Source organism: Lichenostomus cassidix, chromosome 1, assembly GCF_008360975.1.
Source record: "Lichenostomus cassidix isolate B80296 chromosome 1, HeHo_3.0, whole genome shotgun sequence".
Taxonomy (NCBI): Eukaryota; Metazoa; Chordata; class Aves; order Passeriformes; family Meliphagidae; genus Lichenostomus; species Lichenostomus cassidix.
In genome coordinates this window covers 69,361,573-69,378,113 of record NC_139479.1, presented here as the reverse complement: position 1 = coordinate 69,378,113, position 16,541 = coordinate 69,361,573, and the positions used below count along the sequence as shown (strand labels likewise).

General features: G+C 38.3%; 1 protein-coding gene across 6 annotated transcripts in view; it reads right to left on the bottom strand.

Moving 5' to 3' along the window:
- Window positions 1-16,541, bottom strand: part of ATP8A2 (ATPase phospholipid transporting 8A2) — a 314,444-nt gene that overhangs the window by 253,136 nt on the left and 44,767 nt on the right. For 5 of the 6 annotated variants that reach the window (XM_085062609.1, XM_085062619.1, XM_085062628.1 and 2 more), the window contains 6 exons: window positions 11,323-11,422; window positions 10,624-10,722; window positions 9,744-9,789; window positions 5,277-5,317; window positions 3,347-3,420; window positions 146-215 (listed from right to left, as the gene is read on the bottom strand). In XM_085062609.1, coding sequence (XP_084918735.1) covers window positions 146-215; window positions 3,347-3,420; window positions 5,277-5,317; window positions 9,744-9,789; window positions 10,624-10,722; window positions 11,323-11,422 — 430 coding nt within the window. Of the gene's footprint in view, window positions 1-145; window positions 216-3,346; window positions 3,421-5,276; window positions 5,318-9,743; window positions 9,790-10,623; window positions 10,723-11,322; window positions 11,423-16,541 lie in introns of those variants that run through there. The other variant, XM_085062642.1, reaches the window with a different exon arrangement.

Genomic DNA, 16,541 nt, shown 5'->3' with positions numbered 1-16,541 from the left:
ACAGCCACCTGAAGAAAGATGATTTAAAAAAACAACAAAAAAAAAAAAGCACTTGTATTGTTGCTATGCAAGCTAAACGTTGCTTCACAGCTAATATTAAACACCTAAACTGAAAAAATAAAAGATGAAATTCAGTTTGTATTACCTGTCGTATTTTAAGATTCGTCTCCCCATCGAGATTTGCTGTTTCAATATAGCACATGGCTTGTGGTTCACTGTAAGGAGTAAGATTTTCAATATTAAAACTCTGTACTTTTTTGTACACTACTTTTGCACTAATATAGTCCACAACAGACTTCCTCAATACACTGCAGGTGATAGAAAACCATACTGGTGGAATACAACCCATGAAAGAGCCAGCTGAATGTATATATTCCACAGAGACGTCTTTGGATATGAACTCAGTCATACAACAAACTAGAGAGAAAGACCACTCTAAATCTGAAGATTAGTAAGAATTTAATAAGTCATAATAAACTTAGATGCCTAAAGTGGATTATTTTGAATTGCAATCCATTAAATTGCTTCGGATTGCAAGAGCTATGAATGAAATACCAAGTATAGAAAAAGGGGATATTTTGGACAAAGACAGTAATGCTCTCTGCAATTGAATTCTGTCTGTGAACTGAACACACAAAAAATCATCTCTGCAAGGTCGCCTTAAAGTAGAGGGGCTTGTGGGAGGTACATCTAAAGTCACTGCTAAACACCTTCTTGAGCATGAGAAAAAGGTTCATTAGGATTGATGGCTGTGATCTAGATCTTCCAGACGTGTTTCTGCTCTTACCAACAGGGACAAAAATCTTCTTCATAGAAGCGAATTTGCTATTAGTCAAGCTCTTATTTAAACATAACAGAGAAGCTCTGCACAGGCAGCAGCTGTGATAAGGAAGGGTACTTTTACCAGATCTTTTCCTGACACACTACTCAAGATTTAAAACCTCTGTATGGCACCACCGAAACTACTTTTCTGCCAACTGTCTTCTCAGGCTGCTAAGGAATATAAGTTTCCCATCTGGATTCAAACAAGTGCTTCCTCAGCATATCACTTCTCATACTCTTGATAAATTGCTAGTTTTTTCCAAATTAACCAATTGCTTTAACAGCAAATGTACTCAATCAGCAGAACAGTCAGTAATAAAGGCTCCTTAGGACAACAATAATTAAGAAACGGACAGGTACATTAATAAGACAGTAAGAAGCTAGATTGTTCTCTCTGATTAATTTTTCTTTAAAAAGAAAGGTTGAGTATGTTCTTTGTCTCCTCCTACACAGGCAATTTGAATCTGAATCCAAGAAAGCCACAGGTTGGAGTCCAGCTTGATTCCAGTTTTACCTCTGTCAAGTACCTTATTTACTACAACTGAATTGGTTAGCTCAGGAGGGAGACCTTTTGCAGTACAATTCCTCTCATTTCCACAGAAATGGTATGAACTGTATAAATGAGAAATGTCAATGTTTTAATTCAAACACACAAAGTTGTTTGAATTAAAATATTTTTCCTTCATGTAAATTCATGCTTTATGTAAAATTCCTTTGATGTCACCTTTTTACTATACAGAAAAAGAGAGTCAAGATAAAAACAACTGTCGATTTCACCTCTGCCAATCAGCTCAGACACAGAAAATCAACATACACAAGCAAAAGAACCCACCCCCTTCAGAACATGCAGAGCTTTCTGGTGAACTGAGGACACTTAGTATTGACATTTAAAGGAACCATGGGAATAATACCAATTATAAAGCAAACTGCCACAGAAATTGCTATTTATTTCAAGCAAAGCTTCTCCCAAATCAACATGCTTTGGGTTAAATTCTCTAATTATTATGTGGTTATCAATGACAGCAGGTTAGTAGAATAATGTAGAACAAAAAGCTTGCCCACACAGTTAAGAAATGTCAGAAGGGGTTTTTAGTATAATACATTAGAGAAGTTCTTAGGGAAAATATTTTTCAATGCTGAAACAGAAAATTACTGATGTCCAAGTTCAGCCTAACTGCAAATTAAGCTGACAACTGCATATTTGAGGTTTGGGGCATATTTTAAAAAATACAATACTATATACCATGGAATGAAGGTACCTCCATCCTTCATCATGTGGCAATTCAAAAAGACTGAGCTTCTGCATATAGCTTTGAAAAAAATGAAACCTCCCAGGAATAGCACAGACAAGAAGGATGAAGCAGAAAATACAGGAGCTTGAAAAACAAGTTCCCTTAAAAGCTGGGTCATGTAAGAGAACTGCAACCTAGAGACCAGAGCAATCTGCAGTCACTCTTGAAAAGCACATGGGAGGGAATTTCAGAGAAGAGCAAGGTGTCATAAGGTTTGGCTACTAGAAGCATGTTTAAGAACAGGAGCTATGCTGTTGTCTCTTGTTTAAACCTCATCTGTCTAAGCAAACTACAGTCTTGATTTGGCCTCAAGTTGTTCCACACAATCTAGAACCTAGATAAGCAGTCAAGCACCACTCAAATGCTTTTAGAAACTAAGAAACCTCAACAAATTAGAAGGCTGGGTAACCACCAACCATATGAAGTTTAACAAAGGCAAGCGCGGGATTCCATACCTGGGTTAGGGCAACCCTGGATGTACAGACAGACTGGGGAATGAGATGAGGGACAGCAGTCCCACAGAAAGGGACCTGGAGGTCCTGGTTGATGGCAAGTTGAATGAACCAGCAGTGCCCTGGCAGCCAGGAGGGCCAACCATGTCCTGGGGAGCATCAGGAAGCTGTTTCATGTCTGAAACCAAACCAAGCAGGACTCAACAGGTTCCTGTTGCTGCCATGCTAGAGATGGGCCATACATGTGCTGTATGCTAGAGAAGTAGTGAACAAATGAAGTCCAGAAGCTTTTTTTTAATTTGATGCGAATTGGACTAGCCTCTTGGATTTATTATTTGAAAGAGAAACCTTTCCTGAGGGGCAGGAAAATGTGTTGAATACTCAGTGGAACTAAATACTCAGTGGAATTAACTGGAAGAAAACTTCAACTTCCTTAATTAAGTGGAGGGATTCTCAGGAGGCCATAGAATCACTGACTGCATAAAGCTTTTCTAAAGGATATTCAGTTTTCCAACAAGCTTATCAATACAGAGTATTTTATGTACCTGTAATTCATAAAGTGAAGTCTTGAAAAAGCCTCATTTTAGAAGAGTCTATCTACAATGATACATGAATCAATGTGTAGTAAAGCCATGTTTTGTCATTGTTGAAATTTGATTTTAGATGTGGAATAGAATTACTGCTATCTGATGTCTGTTTTTATTAACAGCAAATACAGAGATTCAAGTCCTCTGCACCTCAGTTCATCAGACACATCACTTCCACACCCATTCAGGATACCTGGTAGATATTATGATCATGTCTGCTGGAAGATGTTGCCCATTGGTGACCTTCACAATATCGCCTACTGCTACCTGTGGTGGTCAGGAGTACAGTAGCATGGAAGACAAAAACAAACAGTTCGCTTGTCTGGAATGTTAGTTTGTTATCTCCTTTCACCCAGTCAGAAGAACAGCATCATGCACAGAACAGCTAAAGACAGGGCTTCTGAAAGTCAGAGTACTTTTCACTGCAAGTTCGGAAATATCAAAGCTTTCCCTTTTCTGAATGCAAAGCAAACAATTCTCTAGAGAAAAACAGTAGGTATACTCAATTAGAAATTGTGAACTTCTGTGGCTTATATTTAAAGAAATTTACCTTTTTTTTCCTATAATTCTGCAATTAACCAAATCCAGCAGTTTTCTTTAGTCTTATTTCATTTTTTCCCTGGTTAAAAAGTTCTTTAAACCTTATCTTCCTTAAGTATTAAGAGTTCTCCTCTATTCCTTATCTGTATTACTTACCTACCCAATCATCACTACAATTTTCCCTTAATTCTCCTTAGATGCACTGCTTGTACTAGCCATTAGCAAGTAGTATCATCTCTATGGATCCCTAATATAATCCTGTTCCTCCCTGACTTACAGTTACGTGAGATTCGCAGAGTTCTGAATTCTGGAAGACTTTGTCTCCTCCTACGCAGGCCTAAGACCTTTGCAGCACCTTGAGTTAGTCACACATGCATGGGACTTTCATTCTAAGAAGAGTCAAGCAGCACTCTCGAAACAGTAAACCAGGTCTGCCCAATAAGCAAGCATGAGGTTGCTTAATGCCAGTGTACCACTAAGAGCCTGAAATGGGCTTAAAATACTTCTAAGACAGTAATTTATAAAAATAGAAACAGATGGTATGTTTGAACAACCAGATTCATTAGTTTTACTCAGATACCACTAAAAATAAATTCTCTACCAATTTCAGCACCAAAAAAAGTTCAGAAGTCTGCCTTAAAGAGATCAAGGTGAATAGTACAGAACTGTTATTCCCTAACAATAAATGCAAGCTTGGATGACATACAGATACAATTGACATACACAGGTCAATTCAAGAAGTGCCTAAGGGTATAAAAAAAAAACCCCACAGATTCCAGGCTCAGCCTTAAGAATCTTTCAACTCAATGTTCTTTCTACAAAAATAGGACTTGGAACAGCATAAACAGGAACCAGTATTAGCCACCAGAATCCCTGGCAATCTTCAGTTTCTACTATAGCCTAACGCATCAGCAGGATTGCTTTTAGGTGTCTTGAGACTGATCTCATTTCTCAGAGGTTTTAAAAGGATGTACTTTTTCCTCAATTACTAGATAAGAGGGCTAATTTTATCCTTTAAAAGGCATTAAGAGCCACAACTAGATCGATACATCCTAAAGCATTTCAGCAACTTCCAGGTCTTAGAAATAAAGCTCACCAGACCCTGGCCAAGAGCTTCACAGAACATGGGTCCCAAGTGCCTCAGGTAGCAGCAGGGCTTGTGTTTCTCACTTGAGCAAGCAGCTTACTAATTAGTCTCAAAGCCTAGGGACTTTTTAGCACAGGCAGCTAAATAAGTCTCTGTTAGACTTGCCGGGGAGGTACAACATTGCAGTGAAAGTTACTCTTTGAGGTGGATTAAAAACAAAATCCTGTTTACAGTTTACTTATTAACTGCATAAGCAAAAACAACAGTTCATTAGCATTTGACTGTAACACAGCACCAGGATTTAAAAATGGGTACTCAGGTGCCTTGCTGTGGGCAATTTTGACTACTGGAACAGAAAGGATCCCTCCCAGCCCCTCACCCCAAGTGACAGAGGATTCTCATGTAGTATACATTAATTCTAAGCCTCCTAATTAATTTTGGCAAGAGTAATTCTTGAACACTTGCTTTCCCTCTCCCCCCCTCAGGTTTTATTTACCTCTTTCCACATAATGTTCTGCCACATTCCATTTCTTAGAACTGGAAAAAAAAGCTTAAAGTTAGATTACAGAATAAATAGCCATGACACAGAAAAATTTCAAAACAACTGTAGCAGCAGTAGTAAACACTGATGAGAACAGGAACTAACACAAAAATCAGAAGTGTACTTTTCAGAAGCTGGAACTTTTGTATACAGTTCTGTGCATGTGAATCCAAGAAAGAGGAAGAGTCTGCCCTTAATATTTCTACATTTTTTATCACCTGCTAGACAACAGTTGGTGGCCTGATTTCTTCATGGCATCACTTTGTACTAACACACAGATGGGCAGCATTGTTTCTTGTTTGGGAAATGACCTTCCTTAAAACAAAGCACATTACTGCCTGCTGTCAATCAGTATCAGGAAGCACCTTTACTCTGTGTGTGATTTACCACAGAATTTCACTTCTTGTCTTTTTTCTTGCATTTTGACTCTGGCACATCCAACTTCACTACCATTACACCAAAGGTCCATACAAAGCTGAGGTTTAACTGCCAAGAAGGCTCAAAGCCCTACAGAAAAGCATTAATCAGCTTGGGCAGAAGGCAAATCCTAACTGCTTAAGTTCACCTTGAAGCAAGAAAAAGAAAACAAGGTACTAAAACAGGTCTTGGTTTCTGTAGTGCTCCAGTTCTACACTGCCCTCTTAAAACATTCATTGGTCATTTACCCTGAAGCATGCCTTTCCACACAAGCACCTCCTCTAGGTGATTCTACACTTATTTAATACTACTCCAACCAAAACAGTAAGGTCAAATACGCCCAATTATTGCTGAGTAACCCAGTCCAGTCCTGGTCTGAACACAGCAAGAGTTCACCTTCATTGAAAGCAGCTGCAGCCAGTTTCCAAAGGTGTTCAAAAAGTGCAGTGTGCAACAGATCAAAGTTGAAGAGGTCAGTCCCCTACTCTGAACACAAACAATTTTCTCTTCTGTTCTACGCAATTCATACATGTGGCTCACTTGAAAATAATAGCACACTCTCAGAAGAAAATTCTGCTGAATACAACCTTGACCATCCTACCCCGGATAGGCCACTCCACGAACAGGAATGCAAGACTTGTCAGAACAGATCAAGCAGAAGAAACCCATCTCTTGATTCCTGTTCTCAGTGCTTCACATACATTGAAGCACTAAATCCTGCTATTTAATATTACAGTGAATGGATTGCAGTGAACTAAACTATTTAACAAAAAATGGATGGGCAGCAACAGAAGTACTGCCAGTGGTGTGTCTAAAATGTGCTGAGCTTTCAACAAAACAAGTACAGGCAGTTTAGGGGAAGAACAGTTTCGGTGCACCCCTTCCCTCCCTCATATACCCTGTTCCTGAATTGAGCTCTGCTTAGTTCAGAACTCAGAAGGCCTGAATCCAGAATCTCAAGTGAAAAGCCAAGTACCTGCAGCCCTGACTCAATCCCTTAAAGAGGAGCTGTAATGTGGCTAGCACAGGTCTTTCTCATGAGAACATTCCGCTGTGTCTTATAAACAAAGATAAAGTTTGGATGTTGTTAGAACAATGTCTCGAGATTTGGACAGTTCAGGCCTGGCCAATCAGGCCTAGGGAGAGGTTTCTGGCTGACCAATCTGGGAGACCTCTGAAAAGTCTATATATATATTGAAATCAAAATAATAAACTCTTTCTTGCCACACTGAGAACTTGGGTCCTTTTCTCTGCTAGCGGCTCAACAGCGACATTGTAACACTCAGCATGTCCTGTGATGTGGTTTAGACAGCTCCCTCCCTATTCCACCAGAAAGTTTTGGAGATGTTTCAGTCAACATTCAATTGACACTTGTATATTCACACACAAAGATATTTTGCAGCTCCAAGTGCTGTGGACTTCGTCTAGTAGACAATTTACTTCAGAAGACAATATCACTTTCAGTGCTTACTGAAATCAATTTAGTGATTAAAATTAAATAGCCAAGCAAATTACTGGAGCTATTTTCTTAGTGCTTTATTACTGAGCTATTTTCTTTTAAACTCGTAATCCCACAGTCTAAAGAAAAAGCTTCCATTAGAAATAAAACAGTTTAGAAATTTTGGGGTTGCAATTTCACACCTCCTACTTTGCTTAACCCAGTTTCATAGGAGTACTCCAAAGGACAGGAAAGGACAGGTCTTCTCTAGAGTATTTATAGGAGGGTAAAATGAATGAATTATTCATTGTCAAAAGGTACTTGGTTAAAAGTAACACAGAACAAGTACCTAAAAAGACTGCTCCAACTCAAAAAACCTTCTATCTAGGACTTTCCAAGAGCAAAACCCTGTTCTAAATGCAGGACTTAATGCTGTCACTCACATCCAGGCATGCAGGGCCATTTGAGTGAGGCTCCTAAAGGGTAAGCATCTCCCATCAGCCTTGTTCCAGAATTGCCTAGCCCTGTGCTTGTCTACTATTTGAACTCACCCCATACAATATTAAATGCTCGTTACTTATTCTGTTATTTGACAATAGGGGGATCAATACATCAGAACAGTTATTACTGAGCTCTCTATATCTATGCAATACATTGCTCAGGGGCTTCATTTGGATTTATATGGCGTCTGGTCCCTAGATTTAATGTCATCACCACAGGCATCATGTGAAGCCATCCAAGACATAAAACACTGGCTCAGAGCCTAAACAGACTCCAGCTCCTAATGCAAATGTACAGTGCTCACCTGGGGCAGAACTTCAATTTTAGTCTGCACCAAAGGGAATTTAATTTCTATGTACTAAAGCCACTCTGCAAAGCAAATTGATGTTTTCAATGGTAATTTTAATACAGGAAAGGCAATACTGCTCTAAAACACTAAACAAGATAAATGCAAAGCCTTCATGCCTGCTGCTGCAGTAAGCAACCAGACATTGCAAGCAGTGGAGTTCAGGATACAGCCAAGCAGACAGCAGGTATCTACTTCTCAGTGAGCTCAAATGCTCTCTATACTGAATGCATTGATTAGACACCACCTGGCTATAAGAGGAACCTAAAGGCACACAGAGAACCTAAATTTAATTCATCTTAATCCCACTCTGAACCCAAGTTAGCTTTTGCTTCTGATAATATATGTCTCAAGAATAAGCCTCTTTAGCCTTCCTCTTAAGAAGGAGGGAGATACAGTTTTAAGTATCAGATTGAAAGTTTGTTTAGAGTGTTCAAATGTAAAAAATAAAATCTGAACTCAAATAATTTTTCAAGTGCTAAGATCCACTTAGTTCCATTAGAACACCTTGTGTTAAGGTTGCCTCTCCACCGTTACTGTGACAAAGTTCCCTTGAAGCCCTTGTTGGCACACATTCTCTCCCTAAAAGTGAATTATAACTGCCTCTGCAACCTCTGAAAGGGCCATCCTTCATATTACCTATAACAAGGCCTGTTGCACCACAGTCACTTAATTTCCAATTTCTTATGACTAATACAGTGTTCCTGCACTTGAAACATCTTCCCAGACTCTCATAGAGACATTACCTAGGAGAAATAATAAAGCAATGCTTTTTGATGTGAATTAATATACAATCTTAATGATCAACCCAAAATTTCAAGCACCAAACTCAGTGAAAATAGCAGGCATAATGTCTGCAGGACTATCTGAAACACAGAGCTGGCAGGTCTCACTGCCCCATGTTTCTTCAAGCGTTCCTGTAGCTTTTGAAGCTTGAGGTATTTGTGCTTGGGAGGAAGGGGCTCTACACAGAGCTCAAGGCCCTTTATTCCCATTTCACCTGCACATTTGCACAGAGGAGCAAAATGGAGCTGTCCAACACAGGAACATTGAGCTGCCTTGACTGGCACAGGATGATCACATGGTGGCAATTGACAAGCTCTTCCTATTTTCTGCACAGGTTTTCAGTTAAGGGAGGTGAAGAAAACGACAATGACATCTTCAGGTATATAGTGCCAAGTACTGTCCATACATTAGGGATACATGTAAGCATTCAGTGGATATCAGTGTTAAATTGTCTTTCAGTGATACTTCAGGAAAGAAAAGCTACAAAATCCCCACACATCTTATATTTAAAGGGCAGCAGCATTTACAAAAATTACTTAAAATTCGTTTGACACCAGCTTTTGATGTTTATGGGGTTTTTTGGCTTTTTTAGCTCAGGATGTGTTGAGTTTGGTGTTAGAATAATCAGGATGGAGTCTGGTAGGGAAAAAATTGCTTGGTTTTCTTTGAGGAGCTGAGAACTATGTAACTTTGGACAACCTTGAAACTACATGAACTTATAAATTCTAATAGTCCTCCCAGTGCCTCATTCTTAAGTGTCAGACCATGAAGCATGAGTCTGAAACATCTGGCAAAGTAAAGCCTAAATTACTGGTAAGTAACTAGTGCACAAGATAAGCATTCCTCACCATCATGACAGTTAAAGGAACATAATTGTTCAAAAGTAAGCATTCACTATTTGCACTTTAAATACATAAAGACTGTTTAGTCTTACCTACTGTTTTCTTTTTATTCACCGCACTGTCTGCCTTATGCCTTTTCTGCAAGGAAACAAAACATTTCATTACAGCTCATTACACTTCATCACAAATTCCAAAACTATTAGAGCTAAAAATACAACAAACTGCAAGATGATACATTGGGTGCTTTTTGTCTCTGTGGGTTTTTCTGGATATTTTTTAAAGTCACAGATCATCTAAATCCAATGAAGAATTGGATTTGTAGAAGAGTATAATTACAAACTTCAACGGCAGAGTCCCCATGTTAGAAGTCAGGCTCAGGCCTTTAGCAATAGCAAAAAAAAAAGTCTCCAAAGCTGTTTTTTTTTTATTTGAAGAAAACAAAAGAACCAGTAAGGACCACTATATTTAGATGGCAGATATACTATAAATTCCATGCGCTGTTGTTTAGACTGATATATGATCTTATTCATCAGTACTTCGCAAAGCAGAAAGACCTCATTCTGATGGAAAGTACACCAACAAGTTAGTGCAGATTTTCCCCAAACAATCTGCTTTGTCCTCAAGTTGCTAGCCTCCTCCTAACCCCCATTTTCAAGACCATCTAAAAAGGCCACGTATTTGTCAGGACTCTACAGTGTCTTTCCAATAGAAGTATTAATAAGCAAGTTTGAAGAGGGACAAACAAGTGTCCTGATTTCAACTGTATTCTTGTTCACCAACTATAACGGAAACATTTATCTCAGTGTGTTCCAGAAATTCTAGTCAAGTTCAGCGCTTTGAGAGTCAAAAGGACATTTTGCTGCTGTTGAGTGATCACTCAATAGACTTTAGAAAGGCATGGCTTTATGGCATTTTATAGCTTTTTTGGAAACATTGGGTCTTTAGTACAGCCTTCCCCATAATCATACTCACATAATCTTCTATGATTTCTTTGATGCCAGCAACTGTTAAAATAAATAGCAATGGCACCAAGGTGGTATATCTTCCTGTTGGAGAGACATCTGGAATTTGCTGTGAAAAGAGGAAAAAGAGATCCATTTTATATCTGTATTTAAAACTAATTTCCAGTAAATTTAGAATTTTAAGCAAAATTCTCAGAAGAGAGAACATGAAGCTGTCTGATTTGGGCCTGACAGGCATAAAACTTCAGTGGGCAAACTAGCCTACAGTCTCACTAGGTTTGAAGAAACTATACTATAGAGTTAAAAGATAGAGTAAAAGGTATGCACAGCAACTGTATTTCTCCTCTCTTGACAAGAAAATTATGCAAACAATATAATTCACATGGAAGCAGTGATAATACAAACTACCTAAGCAGACAGCAGTTGCGCAAGAATTCACACATTCTTTTCTTGCTGTGGTAAATAGCTCCATGTTTTATGGACACCATTTATTTTAACTTTTTAAGAATAAAAGAGGCTTGACTTTACAAACTACATTGAAAGAAGTCTCTAAGTTGTCTTTCAATTTTGATTAGTGACTACACACCCCATTTAATATTACTAATAAAGTAAGTTTAGGAATTTCTTTGCAGTTAAACATAGCAACAGAAGCAACATCTACAGCATTACCATTTCATTTTACAAACAAGGCAAAGCATTAAAACAATACCTGCAGTAAGGCAATGAAGAGGAAGAATGCATTTGCAGCTTTTCTTATCTGTTCATACAGGAATCGAGGTAGAAATGTCACCACGCTGTACTTGGCTGTGCTGCAGGTAGAAGATTTTTATCTTAGTACTTCATCAGAATATCAGAGAGGGATCATGACCAAAAAGTGTAAAAGCCAGTGTTAGAAAGAAGTTCAAAGATAACAAAGTAAAGACATATTCAGAACATGGAGGAAGTAGTTGCTTCGGTTACGATAAGGAGCTGTACCGAACAAAGAGGTATCACACAGACCCAGAAGGCTGTTGGCCCCACTTTTATCACTGGTACCTCTGTTATTGCATGAACTATCAGAGAATTTACCATCCATCCAAACTTCAGCACCGTGAACAGGCAATCTTTCATTTCAGTTCCAAGCACTTGATCAGGGGCTTACCCCTCATCCAAACATGGAATTTAGATGGTGGGGGAGGCAGAGCTGTATATGAGAGAAATTAGAAATTCTGCGATGTATTTTTAAAATGCCTCATTTCCTATTTCAGAGGCACTTACACTCAGCTATGAATAATCCTCCAGAACAATATACACTTCTTCAGATTAAAGTTTTTTGGCTTTTTTCCTATGTTATATATATATATATATACACATGTATATAAATACTGTAACTACCATATATATAACTGAATTATAACTACTATTTTTTCTCCCTTAAAACAAAAACATACTGCTTTAAAAAAAAAAAACAACTAGCCTTAATGACCTGTGTAATTTCTCATCATCTTCACATCAAATCCATAATGGGCATGAATACAACTTCAGGGAAAAAGTGTCCAAGATGACATAATTTATCCGTTAGCATAGAACTTTCACCTACTGAACTACTGGCCATCAGCATGAGTTGGAGTTTTAATAACTGACCACTTGCAGCTCAGTATGACTTGCAAAGCCTCAACAGTGACAGGAATTTTGAGACACCATGTTTGGTTGCTTTGGTTTGGGGTTTTGGTTTCATTCTGGGTTTTTTTTTGTTTGTGCTTTGTTGGAGTTTGGTTTGTTTCCTCAGGGTTTTGTTTTTTTAAGTCTTGTATTTCCAAGGAACTGAGAACACTTAAGACACTTCAAGAAAGAAAGAAAATTTCCAATTGCTGTTTTACTGAAGTTTCCTAGCAGTGCCAAGAGCACCTTTCCAATAACTCTAGTCCTCTCTCCCCCACCCGTAAGCATTCCAGACCAACTGAAATGCACAGAATTACTGTTCAGAAATTATAAAGGAGTGGGACAATCAAATGCTTTAGCTACATGATCAGCGTTTCCCAATAGACTGCTGCTATGCATAAAACTCTTACTACATTGATCCACGAGCAGCTACACTCAGTGGGGTTCTGTTACCCCTGTATGGACAACGTTAGAGAACTACATTTTCCAGCTTATTTTCTTTAATCACCTTCTTTTCCTTCTTGTCTGCCCCATCCCCAACTCCAAGCCATCTAACCAGACATTGCTGCATCTTTCAAAACCAAACAGCAACAAGATGTAACATGGCACAATTTGTTATAAGAAGCACTATTTTGAACACTAGAAAAGAATTAATGGGGAGAGTTTAAAAAAGCAAGATCAATTAAAAACCAATTAAGATACATCTTATCTTGGGAACTTGCCCGGTATCCTCTTCAAGCAACTACAAATCCCTTTCTATTGCTACTACTGCTTACCAGAATCAAGTATTTAAATATTCAACATGGTATTTTACAGAAATTTCAGGTTGTCAGACTTCATCATGGAACATACCTACTAAGCCAACTGGGTGAAATCATACATCCAGGTTTAAAGCATGTAACACAGTCCAGTTATTATATAAATGAAGTTATTTCCTTTGAGTGCTGTTAATTCATTCCAACTCTAAGTATTTTTTGTTTTAAGCCACATTTTCTTGATCTCATGTGTAATAACCTTCCTTTAATACAGAACATAATTAAACACTCATCTCAGAATTACCTCATGACTTAAAAATATGGGTTAATCAAGTTCACAGTTTAGACTCAGAACTGAACTCTCCAAGCAGTAATAATTAGACATCAAGCAATGGCAGATTTTATACCGGAATAGTATTCCTCTAGGTATCACATTGCTATGATTATACTAACACAAGAATTTGACTGCAACCAAGCTGAAACATTTATTAACACCATTCTACCACCTACCAACTTTACAGCTAGCTGGCTCAAACATGATTCTTACTCTAACAATTATGTTAATGCCAACATAATAAGGCTCTTTTGAAAGAGCTTTCTACATACTAAGTTACTCCATGTATTCTGTTGCTTAAGTAGCTTGACAGATGCCTACAGAAAATGGGTATAGCTCTAATTAGGGGTGGGCACAGCTAGCTGTTACCATACAGACCAGGGACAGCAAATACAAGCAGGAATAAAAAGCAGGTACATTTTTATTCAAAGAGAAAACTTCTTACAAAAAGCTAATTAATAGTCTTAGCTGGGCAGGAGCATTCTATTGATTTGCCTCTGAAGGACAGTTCTTTAAATGATAAATACAATATCTATTTTTAAATAATAAAAAAAAGGCCTTGTGCTCCCTCCCAACGGACAGATGTGCTGCAGACAACTTCAAGACAATCAAAGCTCAGGAAACTTAAAATCTACAGATGAATAGGTAGAAACTTCAGTCAGCTCACTCATAGCACAGTTTTGGTCACTAAAAATAAGTAACTGGCAGGTTAGTTCTCTAACCAGCCCCAATCAGACCCATCTTAACTCCACAAATATGAGGTCTGCTGCTCACAGAACAGGCTGAGGCAGGTAGAGGAGGAAAGCACATGGAGGAAAACAAACAACAAACTGGTTGTTCTTAAAGCAACAGCTGTTAACTATGCAAATCTTGCTTAACTACACAAGTTTAAATGTCAAACAGGTGTGCAAGCATTAGATGAGATGTCTCCTCTACACCTGCAAGTTAATTCACATAAGTCATGGTTCAGGTTACACCAATGTGCAAGTCAGGAGGAACAGTACCAAACCCTGTTAAACAAATTAATCCGGATACACCTGCGTACAGCTGAGAGAGCCTAACCCCACTGTTTCTAGGGCAGTGCAGAGATTTCTCTGAAAGCAATCTCTGTATAATTTGGAAAAGGCTAGTGTCATTCACATACTTTAACTTATTACCATATTACTAAGTACCAAGGATTACCTAGCTATTTTAATAACACTCAAACAAAAAGTAGCAAACACTGCACTGAGAATCTCCATAGAAGGTCTCCAGGATAATTCCTCTATTTATTCATCTGTAGTTCTTACACAGTCACTACCATTGTTGCCTTTTTTCCTGTTTCCAAAAAACATTTTATCAAGTTTTACTCTACTGAATAATCCTTGAAGAGGCAAAGGCTGTCAGTAACAGGGGCAGAGCAGTTACTTCCTTGAGACATGTATGTGTGCTGGCAACATACAACTGAACGCAGCTCTGCACTTTTCCAGTCAGCCATCTAAGGCACTTCCACCCTTCCTTTAGAATGGCAACTCTGAGATGACCTTCACCTTCAGGATAATCATGATTAAGAAAAAAGGACCTCCTTGAGACACATATGGTCCCATTTCCAGGGGTCACAAGCACAACAAACTGTCCTTTCCTAGACAGCACTCACACAAACCTACTCATGACACAGTTCACATACTTGAAATACTCTCCAACAGCTGAAGAATGAGTATCACTTTATGTTGATACTTTTAACACACATCAATTTGCAGGAACAATTACTAAGAAAGCCAGGTACAGACACCTGAACCACAGCAAAGCAGCTGGGTAATTAAAGTGAATGTTACAGGCTTGAACTCTTCTCTCACCAAACAGGCTTTGTTTCCATTAACACACACAAAAGATCAGATGCCCTGTAACAGAGAAGAAAGAAGGGAAAAAAAAAAAAAAACCAAGGAAAAAGAAACCAGACAAAACCAACAGAAAACCCAAGATGATCTGCTTGACTTAAGAGCTCAAATACTGTCTTTAGTATGATGTATGCATGCTAAGGTCCTGCCAGGCACATGACACTGAGCAAGAGTGACATCAGCATCTGAGGTTCTGCTAAAGTTCTCAAGTACAGTACTATGACAAGCTACCTCCAGACAGTCACCATTGCAGCAAGAGGCACAGCAGCAAGCTTTACGTATTTCAAGTAATATTAGCAGAAAAAACAGCATTTAATTATTACACTGAGTACAGAGAAACCCATTTATAGGAACATCTCACCAACAAACTGCTGTCATGTAAAATACTGAAGAGGTTGTTCTAAACCCAAGTGTCACAAGCAGGGCTCTTAGCAGTTGCATGCACATGACAGTGAAAGGCCATCTACCTCCTTGCACATAGGGAAGATGGTGTACTTTATTGAAACTTGCTAAAGAGACAAAAATCAACTGTATAAAAATTTCCAAAAAAATACATCATGAGGGCTTATAAGAAACAATTACTCATGTGCCTATGAAATGATTACTGACTGACTGAAAATTAGGTCCTAAATATCCACTGTTGGTTTTTATAACAGGGAGCAATTTCTGCCTGAACAAATGCAGCCCTCAATTCAAAGGGTCTTGCTCTGTCAAATGAATCCTTGAGACTATAGCTCTTACAGAAAAATACTCCAGCCAGCAAGGGTTTCACTGCTCTGTTTATGCTTCTGTCAGGTAAAAAACGGGTATGTGGTGCTTAAATACTCCAGACAGTTTGAGACGGTCCCTGAGCTCAGGACAGAAGAGAGGAATGTGAAAGGAGTAGGACTTCCTCTTGCATGGTAAAAATTGAAACAACTTGAATACTGCAAAACATTATTGCTTAAAGCTTGCTAGAGCAAGACGAAAAAAGAAAACAAAAAACCAAAAAAACAAGAATCATCATATTATGTCTGTTAACTGAGTCTGGAACAGCCACTGTCCATAGTACAAGTGCCTATTTTGTTTCCATTTGCCCCTGCACTCTGCTACAGTTTCTCCACAATAGCAAAGACATATTATAAATACAAGTTCATATATTGTCAAAAGAGGAAACAGGTTTAAGGGACATTTTTCTGCTCAGCTATTGAAACATCAAACCTTGAAAGATTTCCCAACAAAGCTGCAGCAAAACTGTAGAAGATGAATCTGTTGTCTGAAATTATCCACACAGACAATTAAACTGATGGAGTATTTAAATGCGTTAATCAATTGTAATTTT